At 34.0% G+C, this 22,676-nt stretch overlaps 1 protein-coding gene across 24 annotated transcripts in view; it reads left to right on the top strand.

Moving 5' to 3' along the window:
* LRRFIP2 (LRR binding FLII interacting protein 2) overlaps nt 1-22,428 on the top strand; it is a 53,257-nt gene extending 30,829 nt beyond the window's left edge. For 11 of the 24 annotated variants that reach the window (XM_080580535.1, XM_080580550.1, XM_080580528.1 and 8 more), the window contains 13 exons: nt 4,603-4,647; nt 5,207-5,311; nt 5,771-5,842; nt 10,069-10,239; nt 10,806-10,898; nt 12,082-12,174; nt 16,064-16,165; nt 16,413-16,545; nt 17,610-17,659; nt 18,703-18,823; nt 19,358-19,437; nt 20,631-20,735; nt 21,510-22,428. In XM_080580535.1, coding sequence (XP_080436661.1) covers nt 4,603-4,647; nt 5,207-5,311; nt 5,771-5,842; nt 10,069-10,239; nt 10,806-10,898; nt 12,082-12,174; nt 16,064-16,165; nt 16,413-16,545; nt 17,610-17,659; nt 18,703-18,823; nt 19,358-19,437; nt 20,631-20,735; nt 21,510-21,620 — 1,281 coding nt within the window. In that variant the 3' untranslated portion in view covers nt 21,621-22,428. Of the gene's footprint in view, nt 1-2,116; nt 2,225-4,602; nt 4,648-5,206; nt 5,312-5,770; nt 5,843-10,068; nt 10,240-10,805; nt 10,899-12,081; nt 12,175-16,063; nt 16,166-16,412; nt 16,546-17,609; nt 17,660-18,702; nt 18,824-19,357; nt 19,438-20,630; nt 20,736-21,509 lie in introns of all 24 variants that reach the window. The other 13 variants (XM_080580542.1, XM_080580541.1, XM_080580532.1 and 10 more) reach the window with 6 other exon arrangements.
* The last annotated feature ends 248 nt before the right edge of the window (nt 22,429-22,676 follow it).

The following is a 22,676-nucleotide window of genomic DNA, read 5'->3' as shown; positions in this document are numbered from 1 at the left end:
AACAGACTAAGTAAAAATGTTATGCATAATGTAAGCATTGTTTTCTGTACTTCTGTTAATATTTTAGTTTCATTTGTGTGTTGCATTGGAAATCAACACACTACTCATTGGAAATCAAAAGTGAAAATAGGACATAACTTGAAATCAGAGTAGAAAACAATGTTGGAAAATTACGAATCCATGGTGCCTCACCATCTTAAAACCAGTATTAGTTTTGATAGACCGATCAAGAAAGAGAGAGGTGTGCCTGCTTCTGAGGCTAGTTTACTAGTTGACGTTACTAGACCCCTTCTGAGAGGGGATACAGCAATAAAGAAACCTTCACCCAGTGGGGTGGTAGTTTCTGTGGTTTCTTATGAGGCTTTTGAAGGTATGTTTTAGGCAGTCAACAATAATGAAAAAAATCTGTAATAAAAACAAAACTTAGGATAATATTTGAGGAGGATCTGAGCGAATTGCAAATTTACTTTTGCATTGGCCACCATTAAGATTTGAACATTGCCCACTGAATTTTATCACAAATCTAAGTGTGTTTTGTTCCATTATATTCTTTTATTACAGATTGTATGAAAGATAATAAATGTATTAGCCCCTTGATTACGGTTTTAGTCTTGTATTTTTTTTGCATTATTTTTTTTTAATGTAAGCCATATTTGATGCTTCAGCCTTCTGGCATAACTGTTCCCCTTAAAACAAACAACAACAAAAACTGAAACCCCACAAAACTTCACTTCTGTTCAGAAAAAATATGCCAAAATATCTGTTTTTTTAAGCTTGTGTAAGTCATTCATTTTATCCTGTTTTTCTAGAATGCTTTACTTATAACTTCACTTTTTTCCCATACAGAACAGATTTTTCATTCACGTTATACAAGTTCCTTATGCAAAATAGGCAAGCACTTGATTTTAGTAAAACATTAATTATTTTATATAATATAAATTATGGGTTTAGTATTAAGTTATAATTATTAAAATGCATAAATATATATACTTTAATCCTTGTGGTGTACAGATGAAGAAATAAAGCAAACTAAATCCTCTGATCATGGCATGCAAGTGTGGATAGTGATTTGGGTTGCATACTGTCTTTCAAATTTTTTTCTAGTTCCTTAATTACTTTAAGATAGCTGTTTGCTGAATTTACTGTAGGCATAATTTGAGATGTAGGTGTTGATCAGCCAACTATTTCATATTTAACCGGTCCCATTTGCTTAAAAGACATCTTTCTTTTAATTGGAATGAGATGAGGCTACATCAATTATGTATATGAAGTACAAAGTTCCAAATTATTTTTAAATGGTGAAAATGAGATGAAGACTATTTTCAAGCTGTTCATTTAAAGCTTCTTTCATGTGTATACTTTAAATATAATGTCCACAGTAACGTGATTAACATGCGTAACATACTTTTAGTACAATATTTTGCTTCAATTCCTATGGCAATTGAAATGATTGTAGTATGTTTAGGTATATCTTGCCTTTTTTACAAGTGTTGTGTAGCATTATCACTTTTTCCTCGCTTTTTTTTTTTTAGGTGCCTGACATAAAGCTTTGGGGAATAAGTTTGTCTTCCTTTGTAAAGCCTCTTAAAGTTATAAATGAGAGGAACCCCAGATTAGATTGATTGTAGTGTGGTGACAGGGATTTAAAGAAAAATCATTTGTGGGGAAAGTGTTTTTCTATTTTTTGATTTCTTATGATATCACCTGCTTTTATCATGTACAAACTTTATTTTTTAAATAAATATAGGTTGTTAATCCCAAACCCTTTTGTATATCTGATTGTATTTTTTATGGCTCCAAACAAGGAAAATGAATTGGTAATAAATGCTCATTAGCCTTACTTCTAGATACCTTAAATTATCCAATAGTAAACTTGAATGGTGTTTAAAAATTATGTATATACTGACTGAAGTATTCATAATGTGTGGCATATGCTTTATTCATATAGAAACATTCTAGATAACAAAAATATAGAAGAAATTGATATTTAACAGTTGTTAGAAATGCAGGAATAAATTGCAGTAATTAAATTGATTTACTATATTTTAAATACATTTCTGTTCATTCTGTGATACCATCTTCAGTTCTCTTTCAACCTTCTCCTTATCTTTTGAAGTCCTCTGATTTTTCTGATCAAAGTGAAACTGCTGCTGATTATTTTAGTCGTTCCAACCGCAGGGGAAGCATTGTTTCTGATGCAGATGATGTCCAAGTTTTGAATAGTGTGAGTGCAATGCTTGTTGTTACACTGTGGTGAACACAGCAAACTTACTAACCACGGATTTTCTTTTCATACTCCAAATGAATAAATGCTGTAAAAGAATTTGGAGATATTTAATGGCACATAGGTTTGTTGAATGGTTGGGGCTTGTTTCAAACTAGTGTCTGTCTTTTGTATAAAAATGTGTGGAGTCTGAATTTTTAAAAAGTATTTTGTCTTTGCATGCTGCTTTATCTTAAGGAGATTTTGCCTGTTGCTGGAAGCATGTGGCAAGTGCTAACACTTCACGTTTTTAATGTGTGATAACCTTAAGCATCTCTTCACTGTGAATTTTTTTTTTTTTCTTCTGGAAGTTCACTATATAAAGTTAACAATTTCTAGACTTCTATGGTGTTTTGGAATAGTATTATTTGGTTTAGTGACAAAAATAGATACTTAGAGGTGTGCTGTTGTTACTGTCTTTTAGTATTCAATCATCCATGATGAAACTTTGTCACGATCCCTCAATGGAGCACTCAATGCTCCAATAAAAAAAAGGGGGAGGGGATTTTTCATCACAGGAAAATTGTAATGGCAGTTTTCCTGTGCATTTGTTTAATCTGAGCATCACTAATGACAAACCTAGCTGCCTTTTCTTTATTGTAACTATTAGTTCTAAAAATTTTTTGTTACTTGTAGTCAGAATTTTTGTGCTTAACAGTGAAAAAATAGGGGAATTTATGTTCTTCATGTCTTTGAAATAGTGGTCAGGGCCAGCATATGCTCTAAGAGGAAAGATTGGGAGAACTGGGCTTGTTTAGCTGGGCAGAGGGAAGGCTACGTAGTGATGTACAGCAGCTCCCAACTCTTCTGAGCTGTGCCAAGTGGTGTCGCCCAAGGTTGCTGTGTCTTGGGAGGTTCACACTAAACAGTGGAAGAAGCTCCACAAGGAGGTAACTGTTGCTATCACGGGTTACACCAAGGCTGGAGACTCCATCCTTAGGAGCTAATGGAAGCTATCTAGATAAAGGCACGGCTCACCTGGATTTATGTCCACAGCCATTCTGCTTTGAATGGGAGGCTGGTCCAGATGACTGCTACTGTACCCTTACGGTCACAGTTTCTTAATTCCACTTTTAGATGATTTAATATTCTTATAGTGCTGGATAACTTGCAGTAATATGCAAAATGTATCTCTCTCTGTGCTCCAAGTCTGACAGACTAGTCATTTTTCCAATTTAAATTTGAGCTTTTATTTTCTTCCTAATAAAACTGCTTTTCTCAAGCTAATACTCTGCTGAGAGAAAATATGCAGGCAGAGACTGGCAATTACGCTGTCTTCTCAGTCTTTATATCATTGTTATAATGTAAATGTAATTTAGAATTTGCATATTCAATGTCGTTTACATAATGTATGTTTAGAATATGATAATGTTCTAAGTTTTTCCAAATGGATACTTGAGATGAGTTGGATTTTTCATGTCATTTTTACCATCACAGGGGTGCCAAGTATTTGCAAATTAAAATCGCAGGTGTCATTGGAGATGATGAATTTGCCATGGAAATGCAGTGTTGACCTGTAGAAACCATAACAGAAAGAAATAGTTCTCACAGAGTAACATTTGTTTCTGCTGTGATTATAACAGACTTCCACATATGTTGCCATGGGTCTGGGACTAAAATATGTTTTGGAGAAACAAGATTTTAGAAAGATCATGCTTTTAGGAAATATATCAACGTGTTGTGGTCTTCATTTAGTTTTACCTAGTTTGATTCATAGAAATGTTGAAAATACGCAATGCGAGTTTGGATTGTCAAAGGTTCCTAGATGAAAATTTAGGTTTAGTTTGTTCTTCTGCTCAGGCTTCAGTTCAAAAAATATGAACTGAAATTATTAAATAATTCAGAGCTTTCACATGGATTGTTGTTGGCCTGATGTAATTTCTTGTTTTACCAGAGTTTGAAGTAAGAAGTGTGTTTTCTAATAACTAGGTTATTCACACTGGTATCACTGGTTGTCTGAAGTGCACTTGCATGAAACTTCATGTTTGTTATGCCACCAAGTGTTGTAGTCACTACTATGTTCAAATTTAAAGTAGTGATACTTGTTTTGATGTTCAGTACTTTAACCTTAATACTGACTTTCTGGAAGACTTTGTAAAAAAAAGTTTCTGGCTTTTTCTTTACAAGCACTCATTTATTTTGCAATAAAGGTAAAAACTGTTTTGAGGCTGTATATTTTTTTTTACCATATTTTGATGTATGTTAACCTCTGGACTTTTTTCGTGTTTCACTTCATGTTCTTAAATATTTCACAATATCTTTGAACAGAAGAAGACAGTGCTTCTGTAGTCTGTCATTGCGAAAGGTGCATTGTAATCTTTTTCCCTTTTCTTTTTCAGCTGGAAGAAAAGAGTGAAAAATCACATTCAGAAATTTTTTCAAGGGTAAGAAGTTTGAAATTAAAATTTTAAAAATAGAATCTAAAATACTTTTATTCTTTAGCTTACTTATAGCAAGTGTTGGTTTCTTGCAGAATTCTTTTTCTGGGAGAAATATTCAGCGGGAGAGGTAATATGTTAAGATACTAGGGCTATAAAATATTCTGAATCCTGTTTGGCGGAAATAATTTTAGCAGTGTTTCCCAGCACTGACAGCCTCCTTGTGAACACTTTCCGAACAGAAAACTGGAAATTAACTTGAAATATTTAAATAACTCATAAGTCCTCTAGTTTTTTTCTGTGCTGCTACATAACCTCTGTGTTCCTATTCTGTGTAAGCTGCTCATATACCAGGTGATGGCAAACAGAAACGTATGTTTCACCAGGAAGTAACATAAGTTTTGGAAAATATTCAGAGGAAAATACTGTCTCTAACGTAATGTTAAGAAACAGTTGAAACAAGAGAAAAGTTATTTATGATTGTAAAGGAATTTAAAAAAGAGTAATGTCAAGTATACTAGAAATCCCAGTATTGTACCTGATATGCTGTTTTCCCTTCTTTAAGCCATCATCTCGCAATTCAATTCCTCTGAGTGGCAACTCCTCTAGGAGAGGAAGTGGAGATACAAGCAGTTTGCTGGATCCTGATGCTTCCCTCAGTGAATTACGGGTAAACTGCATTTTCAGAGAATTTGAAGCTAGTTTAAGATTGTATTTGGGGTTACGAGGAATTCTTTGTTACAAAACTGTTCGTTTCTTAATAGTAAGAAAAAGTTATGAGAATATAACTTTTGCAGGAAAACTTTTTTATTTATCTTGATAATTGCATTTGTTATGTTCATAATTATTTATGGTGCTGACAGTTTAGCTCATTTTAATACAGGAATTTGTTTATGTCAATTTGAAATAATTGTGTCCTATTTGAGATCTGTTTTAATTCTTGCGGCTTGGATTCAATGACATAAACAAAATCTTAATTTCCATCTAGTTTTTGTGAATTAAATAGTTTCTGTAAATTATTGCAGGCTTTGGCATTTGACAGAAATTCATATAAACCCTTTAATGCTCTTTCAGCTGTAAATTACTTCCCCATACTTCTTATGCAATGGTTCATTCCTATGTCCTGCAGGATATCTATGATCTTAAGGACCAGATACACGATGTAGAAGGGAGATACATGCAGGGACTTAAAGAACTAAAGGTATCAGGGCTTTTCCCCAGCATGCATTCTGTATGGGTATTTTGGGGTAATGGAGATATCACTGGTTCCACTAACTATATAAAGCTTTACTAACAAGTTTTTTTAATTTCCTTAAAGCATGTGCCTAACTTTTAATGCATAGAGAGCATCAGATTAAGTTTGTCATATGGGTAAAGATATTAAGTATACTATCTCAATATATGTTCAAAATTATTATTTGGTTTATGTTAAAAATAGTATTGACTTCTATATTTTAGCAGGTATTTTGTGGCAAGGTTATGAGAGATTTAATCTATTTTTTTCAGTGTTTTGTTTTTAAATAAATATCTATTCCAAGTAATTGCTATATATTGAATGTGGAAGAAAGAATTATGATATAGTTACGACAATGAACTTAAGAATTAGTCTTCCAGTCTTCAGTAAGTACTACATTTTATAAAGCAAAACTGAGGTAATACTCTTGAAAGATGTGCAGGCATATTGCTTGCAGGAGAAGGTTATTTTTGATCGGATTATTTGTAGCATGCTGTTAAGAAATACATATATAATTCTGATGCTTGTGGTTTGCAATTTCAGTTATCTTTCTCTATATAGGTTGGTATTTTCAGTATTAGGTTAATGAAATTTGTCTCTCTTTTGGCTTGTTAGACAAGTATGTTTTTCTTACGTAAATTTGCACATTATTTACAGTTTACAGTTAATCTAAAGTATGGTTGTTTTCCTCCCTTCTGCATTGAAGGGAAACTGAATACAGCAAATTACGTGGCTTACAATACCTTTTGTTCAGGATATTTTTTCTGTTCTCCTTCCTGTTATCTAATTGTGAATGGTTCTATATAAAAGTAAAGAACTCTTGACATACTTGTTTTATATCCATACAGAGAAAGAATTCAATGAATGTTGCTTGCTACTAGAGCAATTTAACAGCTCCTTGAATTTCCATATTAAGCATGTTAGGTGGTATAGTGAAGAGAAAATACGTAATTTGAGCTGTTCAGCATAGCAAAAATTATTTGAATTTTAGAGGATAAGTAACTCTCTTTCAAACTGAGAGAAGCTCAGACATTCTAATCCTGTTCTAATCATATTGCTATATGACTATTAAAAGGACTTCAAAGAGTAAAGTTGTTAAAAAGCTCCTTTTTTGATAGTGTTGAATTTCTTGGTGCTCTCAAAGTTTTCCGTAATAAATTTGAAGAATGGCAAGGTTGTTTGACATAGCCATGATTGCACTAACTTTGAATAAAATGTGAGATTGCATCATATTTTCAGAATGGATCTTGCTCTAACGCTTACGCATGTTTGCCAGTGTCTCAAGACTACAGTTCTGAATCATAGTACTAGGCGCTGTTATTATATGTAATCCATTAGAGTTGCCAGAGAGCATAGGAGTACAGTAGACAGTGAGATCTTGACATAAGTTTAGCTTACTAAATTGAATTTCATTTTACGCTATTGTTTCACATTAATAATAAGGAATAATATGTTCTTAAGCTATATTGCCATCCAGAGACATTCTTTCAGGAACCCTTCTTTCTAATTAAGAAGACAATGCCCTTTTTCTTAACCTCTGCTTTAGCTGTTTTGTCTTTTGCATGTTAGAAGGTCTAGTAGGATGCCTGCTTCTACCTCTTTTAAGTGTTTTTTTTTTTTTTGGAAGTTGAGTAACAGTGAGCTGTAGTAACACTACCAGCTTATCTCTGTGGTTGTCCAACACTTGTAGTACTAAGAGTATGCTTTTTACCTGGCTACAAACCTGCTGGGTTATCAGCACAATAAACTAATCTGTGTACTTCTGATTTAGTCAGTCCTTCAAATCTTTTGATGTCTCAGTTTGCTTACTCTCTCCATATTCCCTTGTGTCAGCTAGAAATGAATTCTTTTTCTTTCCTCAGGATTTTTCTCTTTATGCATTTTATGGAGCTGTCTTGATGTCTGTTAGGTTTAATCATCTTGTTCTAGCTAAACAGGCTTATTTGCATAGCCTTTTGTCATTGCTGGTAGAATTATTGGTGGTATCTTCATAGATACAGGTTTCATGTGGAATTTTATTATCCATTTTCATTCCAGTCTATTCCCACTGCCTCATCCTTAGGCATCCCACTGCCTCATGCACGTGTTTCAGAACTTCTTCTAAATCCATATTATTTTTTTTGCAAGACTGGCAGATTACTAAAGCTGTATGTAACTCTTGCACTATAGGGAACATGTGCCTTCCCTCAAAAAAAGGAACAGTTCCAAAGAAATATTAGCAATGTTCCATTTTTTTAATTGATCAGAGACTCTTAAGCGTAGCATGTTTTTTTTGTTTGTTTGTTTGTTTCTTGGAAGCAATTGTCACTCTTCTGTCTCAAAATTAATTTATTCCTCTTCCAGAACTGCAGCTTTTTCCCTGTTAATGTAATTATTTCATTTTAATCTGATCTTTTAAGCTTCGAGCAAGTTTTTTTTTTTTTTAAGGCTGTTAGACACCTGTCACTGTCATTGTTTGCTTCTTTCTTACAGTGCTTGTAGATGATTCGAGTCCTGCAGCACATGCCATACAGTAAGGAAGAAATGGGTTTTATTAAGATGCTGTTTTCAGCTGCCTGATGGGGGGAGGTAGGGAAGACAGAGTGCATGCTCCTTTCAGAGGTGCACAATGATAGGGCAAGGTGTAACAGAAAAAAGTTGCATTGTAAGAAGAGAAATTCCAGTTGGACTTCAAGAAAAAGAGTTTCCACAAGGAAGGCAGTCTACATCCCTGGAGACATACAGAATGAACTGGAGAAAGCACTAAGCAGCCTGACTTTGGTTGGCCCTGCTTCAATTAGGAGGTTAGGCCAGATGGTACCCAGAGGTCTCTTCCAACCTAAATCACTATATGACTCCACTCATGACCCTCACAGAAGCAATAAATAACAGGCATTTTTTCCTAGCTTTTTTCTTGTTATTGTTAATTCTTGTATATTCCCATAGAAGGACACTACCATTCATTTTAATGTTATTTTTCTTTTTCCTCTATATTAAATTATTGTTTGGAAGTCTTTGGAAGGTTACAGTCTCTGACGTTTTGTTTTACCAGTTATTACAGGATTTATCATGATTACATCATCAAAAAAAGTTTTCTGTGATTTTAATGTAAAACTTGAATTACCTGAATCTACTTACAGATGATCTTTATTTTTTCATTATTTTCTTACATCTTATCGTGAATCTTCTTTGCTACTTGGAGTTTAATGTTTCCCAGATAATAATGGTACCTTTCTTATCTTTTTACTTTTTATGTTGTCTTTTCTCTTCTGATCTGTACAACTCCTGAATTATTTTTTCTGGGATTTCTGAAATACTGAATTTGTCCAGCACAAAATTCCTGAATTCAATGAATTAAACAGAGGTATAAGTGTATGTAATTGATAGAATTATAAAATGGAAAATGTGCACCTTACAGACAGCTTTCTCAAAATGAAGATTCATTATGACATGGAATAGAGTTCGGTGGTTAAGCTTTATTTTTAATTTTTAGGAATCAGATTGTTACCAGCCTCTCCCCTACAATCTTAGTCCTTATTTCTACTGTTAGGTTTTCTAGAAAACCCAGGCTTGGTGCCCTTCCTCTGTTGTCATGTCATAGTATGTCCACTGTCATAATAATACAAATAATTAAACATGGATGTTATGATACTTATGCATGACTTTCTATTCCCTAGAAAATGTTATTCTATTTTTTTAGAAATAGGAAGATAAAACAGTTTCAATCTAATCTGAAGTATAGACCACTACTTAAGTAATGAAAATTAAGTTAAAGCTACTCTTAGAGACATTTCTGTAGTCTTTTATAGTCATGTCTGAGTTTTGTCAGATTTGTTGCTGAATTCTGAAGTGGTTTCCTGTCCATACAATGAAAATGCAGTAAAGCTATGATAATACTTCTTTGTTCCTGTAAGTTAAATTATGAAGGTGGCAGAGCAGAAAGTTCAAGTGGAATATTATCTTGTAATTTTCATACTTTTGTAATGATGACTATCTGTTGCTGTGTATAACATAACCTGAACAATGGAAATCAAACTGTGACTTCATATCTCTAAAGACATGACACAAATAATTGTTCAGAAACAAAAATGTTTGCAGAGTTTGATTGTGAAACAGCTAACACTTCAGTTTTAATGTTAATATTAAAAATTAATTAAATTAAAATCATTTTATATTTAAAGTTAGACTAATGTAACCCTTTCTACTACCTCTAGGATTCACTAGCTGAAGTTGAAGAAAAATACAAGAAAGCTATGGTTTCCAATGCTCAACTAGACAATGAGAAAAACAACTTGGTTTACCAAGTGGATACTCTAAAGGATGTCATTGAGGAGAAAGAAGAACAGATAGCTGAGTTCTGTAGGGAAAATGAAGAGAAGTCAAAGGTACTGATTTTTTTTTTTGGTCACTAACAAGATAAATCATAGCAAGCCTGCACTTCTTAGTAAGAAATAGTCAAAAACCTTTGGATTCACAGAAAAGTATATCCATCTTAGTGGCCAAAGATCTTTTAAATATTATGGAGTTTACGTTTAAAGAGAAAAAAAAAATAATAACAAACACTAATGTTAAATATATTCCTTTGAATTGAACAGAGCATGTTCTGTCACACTTTCTTGGAAAGGGAAAAATCTATGTGGCAGCTTTTTTCCAACAATATGGAGATAAATTCAGTATCTGAGTCTTTTTCTTACTAATGTTATATATAAACCTATATGGCATTTTTTTTTTCAGCCCTCCAAATTTTATTAAATGAAATCTTCTCCATAGTATGTATCTGGAGAACTTACCTAAAACTTACTTCGTTATTTTTAGCCCCTAGGTAGTTAGAATTTCTTAAGCTGTTGCAGGAATTTCTTAAGAGAGATTAGTATATTTTTTTAAAACTTTGTATTTAAGATGTATGACAAACCACAAATAAATTCATGATTTATTTACTTATTTGATATAGGAATTGGAAAGACAGAAACACACGTGCAGTGTTTTACAGCATAAGCTGGATGAACTTAAAGAGGGCCTTCGACAGAGAGATGAATTGATAGAGGTATGTTGATATGCGATAATGAATGATAAGCCTGTGCAAATAAGAACAGTATAAGATTTGAACAGGAATAGTGATCATACACAAAATGAGCTTAATTAGTAACTCCCAAAGTCCTTTTTGCAGGCTAAACATCATCCCCAGCTTCTAAAATGGTACTAGTTCCTTAGACATAATTGTACAGTTTAAGGGCTTATTTTTATCCTTGATAATATCAATATCAATTGATTTTCATTATCAATATCATTTGATAATGAAATTTCTGGATTAGTTCTTCTGTTAACGTGTCCTGTGCGTTTGCTGTATTTCTAAATTTCTTTGAACAGATACTGCAACTTGACTATTCCAAATTGTGCACAAACTGCTGATATTTTTTGCTGGCTTTGCCTGGAGTTGCAATGCTTTGAAGGCAGACTAGATAAACAACACATCATACACATAATATGCTTCTCAGCAGTTTATTCCTGGTTTTTTTGTTAATGGACAGTATCTTCTAAACATACAATGTTTTAAATTTATTGTCTAAATGGTAGCTTTATTCATTTGATATTTATATATTTTGCTGCTGACAAATTTATGGAATGGAAGTACAGGCTAAAAGTCCATTAATAAAATTTCTTGCATTAACGCTACTATTACTACATAATTAAAGTTTGTTCCATGGCAGTGAACTTCCTAATGTATTCGAGTAACTTATAAGCATGAATGTGGAAAGCTTTTTATATGTATGTAGTTCCCCTTAGGTCTTATTCCATAAACAAGGTTGTTTCTAAATAACAGAAATGTGTTGGGAAGGGGCTGGGGGCAGCTGGTGGGTGGGTGGGGAGTGTTCGCTCCTAAGCAGTACTTGAAGGTATATGAAAATTACCCCAAGGTTAATTGTTCTCCTAAAGAAAGGATGTTATCCTCAGTCTGCAGTGGGAACTGTTACTAAAGAAAAGTACTCCTAGCTGTACTAAATTCTGCAATCAATATGAAACGATGGAAAAAAATTACAGTTTTTTTGCGTGAATTTAAAGGGAAAATACTATGTTATGCTCAGTCACACCCTTTTTCTTTAATCTCATGCTCATAAACTCCTTGGTTGGCTTTTTCTATTTTATTTCCTTTATCTATTTGAATGTTTTTTCCCCATTTCCTCACTTGTCTTTCTTCTTTTATTCTTCCCTCATACTATTCACTACAGGAGAATCAACGCATGCAGCAGAATATAGACTGCATAACCAAAGAGGTGTTTGATCTCCAGGAGACAATTAATTGGAAAGATAAAAAAATAGGGGTATGAAATAAATATGGGGGGAATGGTATTTTTTTAATTCTAGAAGTAGACAGATATCACTCTTCCCCCTAAGGAATGCTGTGTACTCCAAAGAAATGAAGGCTACTCCCAATTTGAATATTCACTATGTTTTGCAGTCTGTCTTCTTGTTAGAGAAAGAAAATTAGCTCCACTTTATCTTTACTTGCATAATGGTGAATAATACTAAATCTATAACGTAATAAACTGTTATGCATAGAATTGTATCATTTTTTTCCATTTTTTTTTTACTTGTAATCAAGACTTAAAAATGTCACTGTTTCCTAATTCTTAACAAATGTAAAAAAAAATGTCTGGTTCCATATATTGATCTACAGATGCATATCATGAATATTTAATACAAAATTTAAATTATTTTAAAAACCTTTAACCTTCATGAAGGTAAATTATAATTTCAAAACTTAAACGGAGTTCAGACTTTCCTAGTGATTTGGCTGCTACCTTTGTCATTGTCTTAGCAGTTTTCACAGGAATTGGTGAATTTTAGTATGATTTGCTTTCCACTATTTGGAAGAAGAGAGAGAACCAAAATAATGGAAAACGCAGGGAGCTGCAGGTATTAAGGGTCAAAATGCAGGGAAGTCTCAGTAAATATTTGTTAAGCATGCTTCCATTTAACATACCTGGTGCTAAGACTACGACCAGACATGAAATGACTCTGCAGCCACACTTGCACAATTCTGTATCACATTCCTGATCCTTCTAGGGCCTTAGTTTGGATGCAACACCGAATCAGGCTGACACTGTGCATTAGTTTTGTGATAAGACAGTTTCCAGCTCTTTGGAGTTTGGAGTTGGAATCAAAACACTGGCAGTGTCAGCCCTTCTGAGGAGTGTCTGTAGGGCTCCTGTGTAGGTTGAAAGGTGGTACAGGTAGAAGAACAGAGTTGATATTTGCTGTACAGCTAATTTAGTTCAGGCAGGGTTTGTCAGTTTTGCTTCTCGGCAGTCCAAAACTGGTAAAACTGTCTCAGATGTGGCCCTGAACTTGTAGCTGTTCTGGGCCAGAAATAAATTGCCTGGTGGTAAGAGGGAGTTAACTGTAGATAGTCTTCAGAAAGGAAGTGTCCTTTAGTAACTCTAGGGCTGTTTCTCTCTTTAACTAAATAATTTTATACCAGGATTTTGACATACTCAGATTTCTTTGAATATTGCTGTATTCACTGGATCTCAGATCACTTCAAAAAGTTATCTTTAGCTTGCGGTGCCTGATTAAAAACAACAACAACAACAACAAAAAAAGAAGTTATACTCTCTTATCTTCAGTCCATATTTATTTCATGTATCAGTCCTTTGATCCATATTGCAATCCTCTTTTCCATCATACAATGATAAGTCAACTTTTAAATGTTTTTTTTTCTGAACATTCTTCAGAATTTTTCTTAATTTTTAAATTATTTGAACATATTTCTTCCACGTTTACTCTTCATTGTCGTTGTGTACTGGACTGTCCCAGTTTGTGTGCAATCCCTTTTTTTCTTTCAAATATGTCACCACAGTTAGTGCAGAGCCTATCCTTTATTTAATGTTCAAAGAACTATCAAATAGTTTGACAAAGATTTTTTTTTTCTTTTAGTGTCTGTGGACAGTCACTAAGTTGGAAGCTAAAATTTTTCTCAAAGTCTGTGTTCTTGTTTTTTTTTCCTAGATTTTATTTTTTAATTATCTCAAACTTGAAATCTCTTAATTCTTAAAATGTAATAATGCCGTTGTCTTTTTTTGCTCACATTACCTACATTTTTTTTTAAAGCTTGCAGTTTTTGTCTTTCTCCCCAATACTGAGTTATTTTGCTAATTTTACTCTATTTCAGCTTCACAGAGGGGTAGAATTATAACCTACTTTTAAAGTGTATGCAAGAGTGCTACCTCATAGGAAGAAAGGGAAGCAGGCAGAACAAAGATAGCATGAGCTTCAGTTTTACATTTTCCTCCTCATGTTGTCCTAGTTCTATAAAACGATTGAAATTTACAGTTGTACTTGATTTTAAATGTGGTCAGTTTGAGGTTATTGAACTATAACTTCAAGGTTAGATTATTCCTGAAATATATAGCTATTTTACTCTTTAGTACATGTGTGCCAAGCTGAAATTATCCATGCCGTATCTGAGTTTGGTATAGATTTTGTGAAGGTTTTTGGAATATTTAGTAAATAGAACCTCAGATAAATGTGCATTGTGCCGAGTGGATATATTTTAATCATACTGATATGTTAAAAGATACCGACAGAGCTTAATTGGCCTGATTTGTTTGGTTTTGGTTTTTAATCTTCCTCATAGAAGAATTCCAGCAGTAGATTTGGTACAAAATCTGTCATCATCACCATCAACAATACCTCTCTGTATACAAAAACTATCATCTTTACATAAGTTTTTCAACTTTGAATAATTAATATCTCCGAAGGTAGAGATGCATGGTTATAGAAATTTCATTTATCTCTCCATCAACATTTTCTGCTTGCCAGCCCTTTTGTTTATTGGGGGAGGATCGAGAGGGTGTTTTAGGAAGGTCAGCAGCATCATAGGGCACTGCCAAGTACAGAGGATTTACATCTGGAGCGTGATTTTGGGCCTTTGTGTTCACTATTCCATATGGGTGAGTCTAAAGCACCCCCCACATACTTCCTACTCCCTGCTATGCCTCAAAAATGGCAAAGTCCTATCTTTAAGTGGAACACAAATGATGCACTGATTAAGGTTCTTCACACTGTTTATGATGTAGTTACGGAGATAACAATGTGTGTTAGGAAGTAAAAGGACATCTTGTAAACCCTTAAACTATTAGGTGACAACTAATGCTTTCACACATCTAAAATACAGGTAATTCAGTGTTAATATTTACATAGTAATCAAGTGCAACTGCACTTTAAAAATTTTTCTGTTGAAATTAATAGAATAATGCATTGAAATCTTGCTCTCATATACAGATTCTCCATAATTATTAAAGTTTAGCATACTGCAATTGTCATGTGGAGCAATTGCAATCAATGCAATGGTATTCACCTTCATTTCTTTCATGGTATCATTCCTTCCTAAACATTCATGCATGACACAAAGTTTAGTTAAATAATTTTCTTTGCAAAACGTGTGCATGCTCTTGCATCTGCTTAGTGGTCAGGATGATCTGTAATGCATGCAATACTGAATTTGAACGGAATACTTGGATTCTGCCCAGTCAAGTGAAAATGTCTGATTAACTGCCAAGTAACAGAGCTGCACTATAGGTAGGCAAATTCATCGACGTCCATATTGTACATTTAGCTGAGATTTTTCTTGTGCTAATGTAGTACTGCTAGTGTTTGCTTCTGCTTTTCTCTAAAAGTGATTGTTTTGCTTTTAGTAAAGAGTAGTTAGTATACTTAAGTGAGTAGTAAACTATAACCTAGCATTTCTAAGTGGATGACAGAATTGTATGTCCAATGGTCTTTTACGAGGTAAGATTTCTACTTCTATGCCCTACAAAGGTTATCTCAGTGAATGTGGTGGTTTAGGATCATTGTCAATTGAGTTCAAGCAAAAATGATTTCTGGCCATGTTAAAAAGAATAACTTATTCTTTTGGTATTCCGTTTAGTTTATCAAAGCCTATGAAAAAATATACTAAATAGATATTTATTGTAGAGTTTACTAAGGCCCATTTGGAGAAAAAATTGTGCTAAGACACATCTACCAGTGACGCTAGATATGTGAATTGTAAAAAGGTAGTTTTCAGAGATACATATTTTTATATATAAAATAGCCCCTTTTAATTTTTTTACTTTTGTTAAGCTCTTTATTTTTAGAAAATCTCTCTGCTATCTATCATCTGCTTTTTTCTTTGTGCCATTCTTTTTCTTGCTATCTGCCTGAACCCAGGCCCTAGAAAGACAGAAAGATTACTTTGACTGCATTAAGAATGAGCGAGATGAGCTCAGAGAGGAGTTGGCTGACCTGAAGGAAGCAATGAAGAGAGGAGAGGTATGTCAGTAGTAGTTACCTTACAGTAACAGAAATCCAGTAATGGGGCATGAAATCAAGCTCAATGAAGAAGAGGAAGAATGATTACTGTTCTTGTGCGGTCTCAAAACCTGACCTTAGGGAACAAATGGAGCATTTCATTTAACTGTTTCAATCAATTTTAAAAGCTTTTTCCAAAACTTTTCTGTCCAGTTACAATTTAGCACTGGTCTTGAATGAGTACAACATTTTTCTTTTGTATTTTTAGAAACACGGATTAGTTATAATTCCAGATGGCACACCGAATGGTGATGTAAACCATGAATCAGCGGTTGGTGCAATAACAGTTGTATCACAGGAAGCTGCTCAAGTATTGGAATCTGCAGGAGAAGGACCATTAGGTAAAAATATCCTAAAATACAGAGAGCTTATTAAGTCTTGTTTGCATTCTGTTCAGTGTTTTGTGATTTGCAACCACAAAATGATACCCGTGATGCTTCTGGAGTATGGTTACACTACTTTTAAACTTTTTTTTATCCTGAGTAAACAGACATGTATCTTTTGAGTAAAAAAATATAATAGGATGTGTCTGAACATTTGTAACCGATTAGATTTTTTTGGTCCAGTTTGTTTTATTACTGTTGGGGGAAAAAAAAAAAACAACTAAGACTTGCCCAAAGTATAGGCTTTTGGATTGTGTGCATAAGTCAATTCAACATAAAACTGTTAAAAAGCAAAAAAATTTCTGTGCACTTGCATTATATTTGCACATTATGTATAATAGTTAAATGTTTAGACAGATTAAATTTGATACGTGTTTCTGTTGTCATTCTATAATGGTGAAATACAAATGTCTTTATGCTTCGTTACTCTCAGAGTTGTAATTTTCATGTGAGCTGCTATAATTTTAGCATCGTGTTGTTTGACTGTATTTTGTAGCTATTACTGATTGTCTGGCTGACTGGAGATATTGAAACATTCCCTTGGGCACTTTCCCAAGTACTTTTCCATGGATTGAGAACAGGAATTATAAAACTTTCTAGAAATATATGCTTTCTACAAGCTCAGTGCTTTGCCTGAAGGGATAGCAGTCTTGAAGAGTAAGACAAGAAAGAGTATACAGCCAGGACTAAATTGTTTTGGAAATAGCTGTTCTTGACCACTTGGTTGTTAATTTACTTTGAAGAATTACTAAACTCACAGGTCTTACTACTCATAGGTCTTACTTTTAAAACTGTTATACAAATACACAGTGAATTAATTGGTTTTTAATTTTTCCAGTATTAATGAAGTGTTATGTTGTTAGGGAGATAACAAGGTTTTATTCTGACAGTGCTGTTAGCTTTGTTTGAAGCTTTGTTTGTTTGTTTTACTTCGAAAATGAACTAAAAGTTAAGAAAAATACATCCTTAGTTACATATTTCTGGTTGTGGGTTGTTTTTTCCTTTGAGTTCTTTTGTTTTAGATGTCCGGCTACGAAAACTGGCTGGAGAAAAGGAAGAACTATTGTCCCAGGTAAAATAAACTATTATTTTTAGAAACATAACTTTGTATATCCTTTTACAGAATGTGAATATAGTAGCAATAAACAAATATTAAGTACATTTGGTGTTTAATCATATTACTTGAGCAGTAAAGCAAACTAAATATTCAACATCTAATCAGGCTGACTACCGGGAATTAACAGCTCCTCACACTAGTGTCCCTATCCATGTGACTTTGATCTTTGTTGTTAAAGAGAATCCTAAGTTCAGTAACTAGCTAGCTCGAAACTAATTTGCTGCTGACTCTGCCATTTCTGGTGCTACAGAACAAATTTGGTGTTACAACAAAATTTTTTTTAGTATACATACTTGGTTATTCTTCTGTCTTATTCAGTAAATGTGTAATGCAATAAAATGACAATCTCATAAGCTCAAGCATCTTTCTTTGACGTTACCAAGCAGTACTACTTCTTCGATCACTTCAGTTACTTAAATAAAAGATTAGTATGATTAAAGTCGCTGTATTTTAATGCAGGTCAGTATTGAGAATAGAGAATTCAAGAAAACATATCAAGTGGGCATTTGTTAAGAACACTAGTTTTTGTGCCTCTAGTTGAACATACTACAAATTCAAAATGGTGCTGTCGACACCTGTTTTTGCTGAGAACATACCTTAATTTTACTATGGCTATTTGGTTTAAAATGCCAGTAAATTCTAGTATTGAATCAAGACTATTAAATATTTTTTTATGTATACAAACATGTATAACTATAGCTACATAATTACAAAAATCAGTTAAAAGATTTATATCATGAATGGAAGCTTTGCTACTCCCATTGCAAAACTGACATGCAGATGGCAGTCACCCAGCAGTGGGGAAAGAACTGCTTCCGCAGACCTCTGGGAGTGGCTTCCCTGCCTCTCCTACATGGCTCTGTTACTCCCATTTACAGAACCATCTCAGCCGGTGGCATTTCAGGACTACTTGGCCTTGTTGACCTATTGAGTGTTTAGGTATACTACTACTGAACTTCTGGGAGTTGATTTTTCACAAAAGAATACTTCTGTTTCAGGTTAGAAAGCTGAAGATGCAGTTGGAAGAAGAACGACAGAAATATTCTAAAAGTGATGGCATGAATCCGGATATAATAGGCTTAGAGAATGGTTCTGACTTGCAACTAATTGAAATGCAGAGTACGTATAATGGTTACTGTTCAAAGGTATTATCTGGGGAGAGGAAACACTTTTCCAACTCCTTTTTCCTATATTATTGTGCAGTGGTAGTACTTTGGATGAATAGATCACTGAGCAGGTACTTTTTTGTTGATATGTCTACCTGCAGGGAATTTCTGCTGGTATTATGTCTACTGTGATTTAAACCATTTTGTGGTGTGTTGGTTATTGAATTGATCCTCTTTTTTGAGGGATGAGCTTACTGATATAAATTTTTATGTTTTAAAAGGTGTGTATCTGAGTTCATACATCTGAAATTTATTCAGTCTCTTACAGAGGCAGTAATTAATGTTCTTTTTTAGAGGCAAAAAAAATAAAACAGGAGAACTATTTCCTTTTCTTACTCTCAAAGATTTCAGAAAGAATATTTACCACTTTATAACCCTGAATATAAGCTTCTCAGTAAAATGGTCTTTTAATGAATTTGAATTAAAAGGAAAGCTGCCAGTTTAGAGAGTTGATTTGAGTAATGTTCTCTTTTTTTTTTTTTTTTAGGAGATGCAAACAGACAAATTAGTGAATACAAATTTAAACTTTCAAAAGCTGAACAAGATATAACTACCCTGGAACAAAACGTAAGTCCTTCTTTAGATTTGTTTATATCATTGCACTTTCTCTGCAGGCATTTACCAATATTTTTTCCAACAAAAGCTATGAAAATGTATTTCATAATTTGATTTACTGCTTGTTCTTGAGATTTCCACAGAGTAGCACTACATCTGTTTTTTCCTATTTCCTGCAAATCAATAGTTGTGCATAGTCTAACCGTAAGAGAAGATCTGGAGTAAAGTTACTAAGATGTGAATGTATATAGCAGAACATAAAGAGGGACTGAAGCTAACATTTTAAGAAAATCTGTTTAAGTAAGCTTAATTGTAAGAAGGTTATATTGACTGGTTATATTGACCTGCTCTTAGAAATTCAAGAATTTATATACACACACGTACATGTGCATACATAACATATTAGCAAAGTGAGAAAATCAGTGCAAGTCAGCAACACAGTACTATAGAGCAGTTTCTCTGTAGATCACTTAAAAGTCACTTAAAGAACTAGAATTTGAATCGAAGATGCAGGGCTGGTCTTTTGCACAGCAGCAGGCTACCAATCTGTGCTATGGATTTGGGGGGATAGCAAGGAGCTAGAAAAAAAAAAAATCAATCATCATCAACAACAAAAAAGCAAGTGGGTTTTAAAATTTGCATTTTCCAACCAGGATTTGTTGATTTGTCTTGAGTCCGTGCTTTGCTACTGAACTCTGTGCTTCAGCGTAAGACCTCTCACATCATGTCATGATACAGTCTCTTCTCTCCTTCGCATTTTCATGTGGTCTCTGCTTTTCCACTTTTCAGGGGTTGTTTTTAATCCCATGTATTCCCCAATTCTTGATTTCCGTTATCCAAGTCTACTCTCTGCTTAGTTCTGTAACTTTTCATATCTACTGAAATATTTCCTATGCTACGTTCCATTCTTCTCTGTTTCTTGCAGCCCTTGAAAGGAGAACACAAGCAGTAAAGGGTGTATTGCAAGTTCTGTCCACAGTTTATTTTACTTTTTTTTATCATTTATTGTATTTTATAACACTCTTAGTAATTGTTTGCCGTTAAACACATTTAAACCTCCTTTCTCCGTAGGGAGATAGTGTGGATAATTCCCAGGATGCTTTGTGTTATTGTGTTTTTTAGGAAAGGGAAGAACAGCTGCTGGCAAGTGAGCTCAGGGTAGAGCACCTGAGTAACCATTCCTTTTATCTTGTTTGGGTTTGCAGATTGGACGACTTGAGGGACAGGTTGCAAGATACAAAAATGCAGCAGAAAATGCAGAAAAAGTGGAAGATGAACTCAAAGCTGAAAAGAGGAAGCTTCAGCGAGAGGTAATTAACTTGATTTCCTTTTGAGCTGTATACTTCAGTCCTGAACTGCTCTGTTGTTGCCTCCCAGCTCTCTTTTTTAAATCTTCTGTTACTGCTGTTAAGTGTTTTCAGAAGGCCTCCAAGTCTGTTGCATTCAGAAGACAGCTGTAGCACATAAAAATAGTATTAAATACAATTCAGTGTAGTATTTTACTTGAAAGGAATGATCTAAAGTTATATTTTCTTCTCAATGTGAAAACTGGTATGATTTTAAACTAGTCCTTCCATTAAATATTACTGAGGAGCCAATCGTCCATATGTCAAGTGTTAGCCTGGAAAATTTCCAGCATGCACTTCACAGGGATCTAGGAAGAGGCTGTATTTAACTGTGCTGTTGATCATCTTTGCTTAGGAGCTGCTGCATGACTAGTGTAATGCCTGCTACCCATCGGAATACATATATCCATCAACTAGCACCAGTGGTAGAGAGGGCCTTACCTTTAAATAGCATGTAATGGGAAGTTCCAGGCACCTAACTGTTTGGGGGATGAATGTGTCATGTTTAAATTGCTTCACGGTTATTTTTTTTAACAGTTGAATTCTGGTTTGTCTGGCTGCAGTAATGATATGGCTACTGTTAAAATGTCATACCTTAACTTATATGGTACTTCAATTAGAAGAAATAAAACCAAAAAATTGTATTAGATTCCTGATTTGATTTCCTCTGTCAAGGCTTATGAACAGCAGTAAGCCCAATTAAACTTAGTGATGATAACTTTTGTTTTTGTTTTATAGTTAAGAACAGCACTGGATAAGATAGAAGAGATGGAGATGACCAATAGCCACTTAATGAAAAGGCTGGAGAAGATGAAAGCAAATAGGACTGCGCTTTTATCTCAGCAGTGAAGTGGAAATTGAAAATACAATGCACTGCTCCTTGAATAACTAGCCCCTAGCTCGTTTTTAAATACAGACTTTCATTGGCACAAGCTACTTGAACACCGAGCTGTTCAACGTTGTTTTAGTTTGATAATTAAATGGCATACATCTTTTTGTAACTTATGAGAGAATGAAACATAGTTTGAATTTCCCTGTGAATGACAGCAATTTTTCTGTAGCATTTGATTCTAGAGTCAGAGCTGGAACACAATGCCGTATGTTTGACCTAGTGATAGAAAATATTCTCACAACTGTGGAATCAAGTTTACTCACGATCTCTTTTGGCTGCTTTAATGAATGCTTGATGCTCGGAGACAACTGCATGAATCCAAGAAGACACTGTATTATAAACTAACATACATTTGCTCAAGACATCACACAGCACAAGTGCCTTTTATCTGGTGCAATTTAAACTTCATCGTTGAAATAACCCTTGAAATCAGATAACATTTTATTTTAAGATACATTTGGGGTGTTCACTAAACTTTATACACTTTGAAAATGCATTTTTGTAAAATATTTAAATTTATAAGAAAATAGGGACTGTATATAAAAATCTGCTTTTTTTTTTTTGCATGGGCACATCCAAGTTCTAGGTGATTTTCTCAGATAATAGCCCCTGATGCTCTTAGGACAAGAGTACAGATTTTAAACTTCTGTTTGTACACCATCAATTTGTCATCTGCTGCTTAAGTGTGAACTGAAAGTTTAGGGTGGGAGGAAGAGATGGGAAATGTGGCTAAGGAGTATATTAAATGGACACTACTGACCAAAACCAGATGTTTGTGTTTTCTTTTAAATACTGAGATATCAACAAGATAAAGTCTTCAGAGTAGTAAATTTTGGTCTTCATAAAAATATCCTTCTGTCTTTTTAATCTAAAAGTTTTGAAGTGATGTTAGCCACTGTTAGCCTTTGCTTGAGGCCAGCATGAGCCAAACATTTGGCCTAAGAGGATCGTTCTTTTGGACTCATATCAGATCCTTTTCTGTTGCAAATTGCTGCCATTCAGGAGTATTTCTC

Source organism: Anser brachyrhynchus (genome assembly GCF_964034855.1).
Source record: "Anser brachyrhynchus genome assembly, chromosome: 2".
NCBI lineage: Eukaryota > Metazoa > Chordata > Aves > Anseriformes > Anatidae > Anser > Anser brachyrhynchus.
Note: the sequence above shows the minus strand (reverse complement) of the source record. Positions and strands in the feature narration are given on the sequence as shown.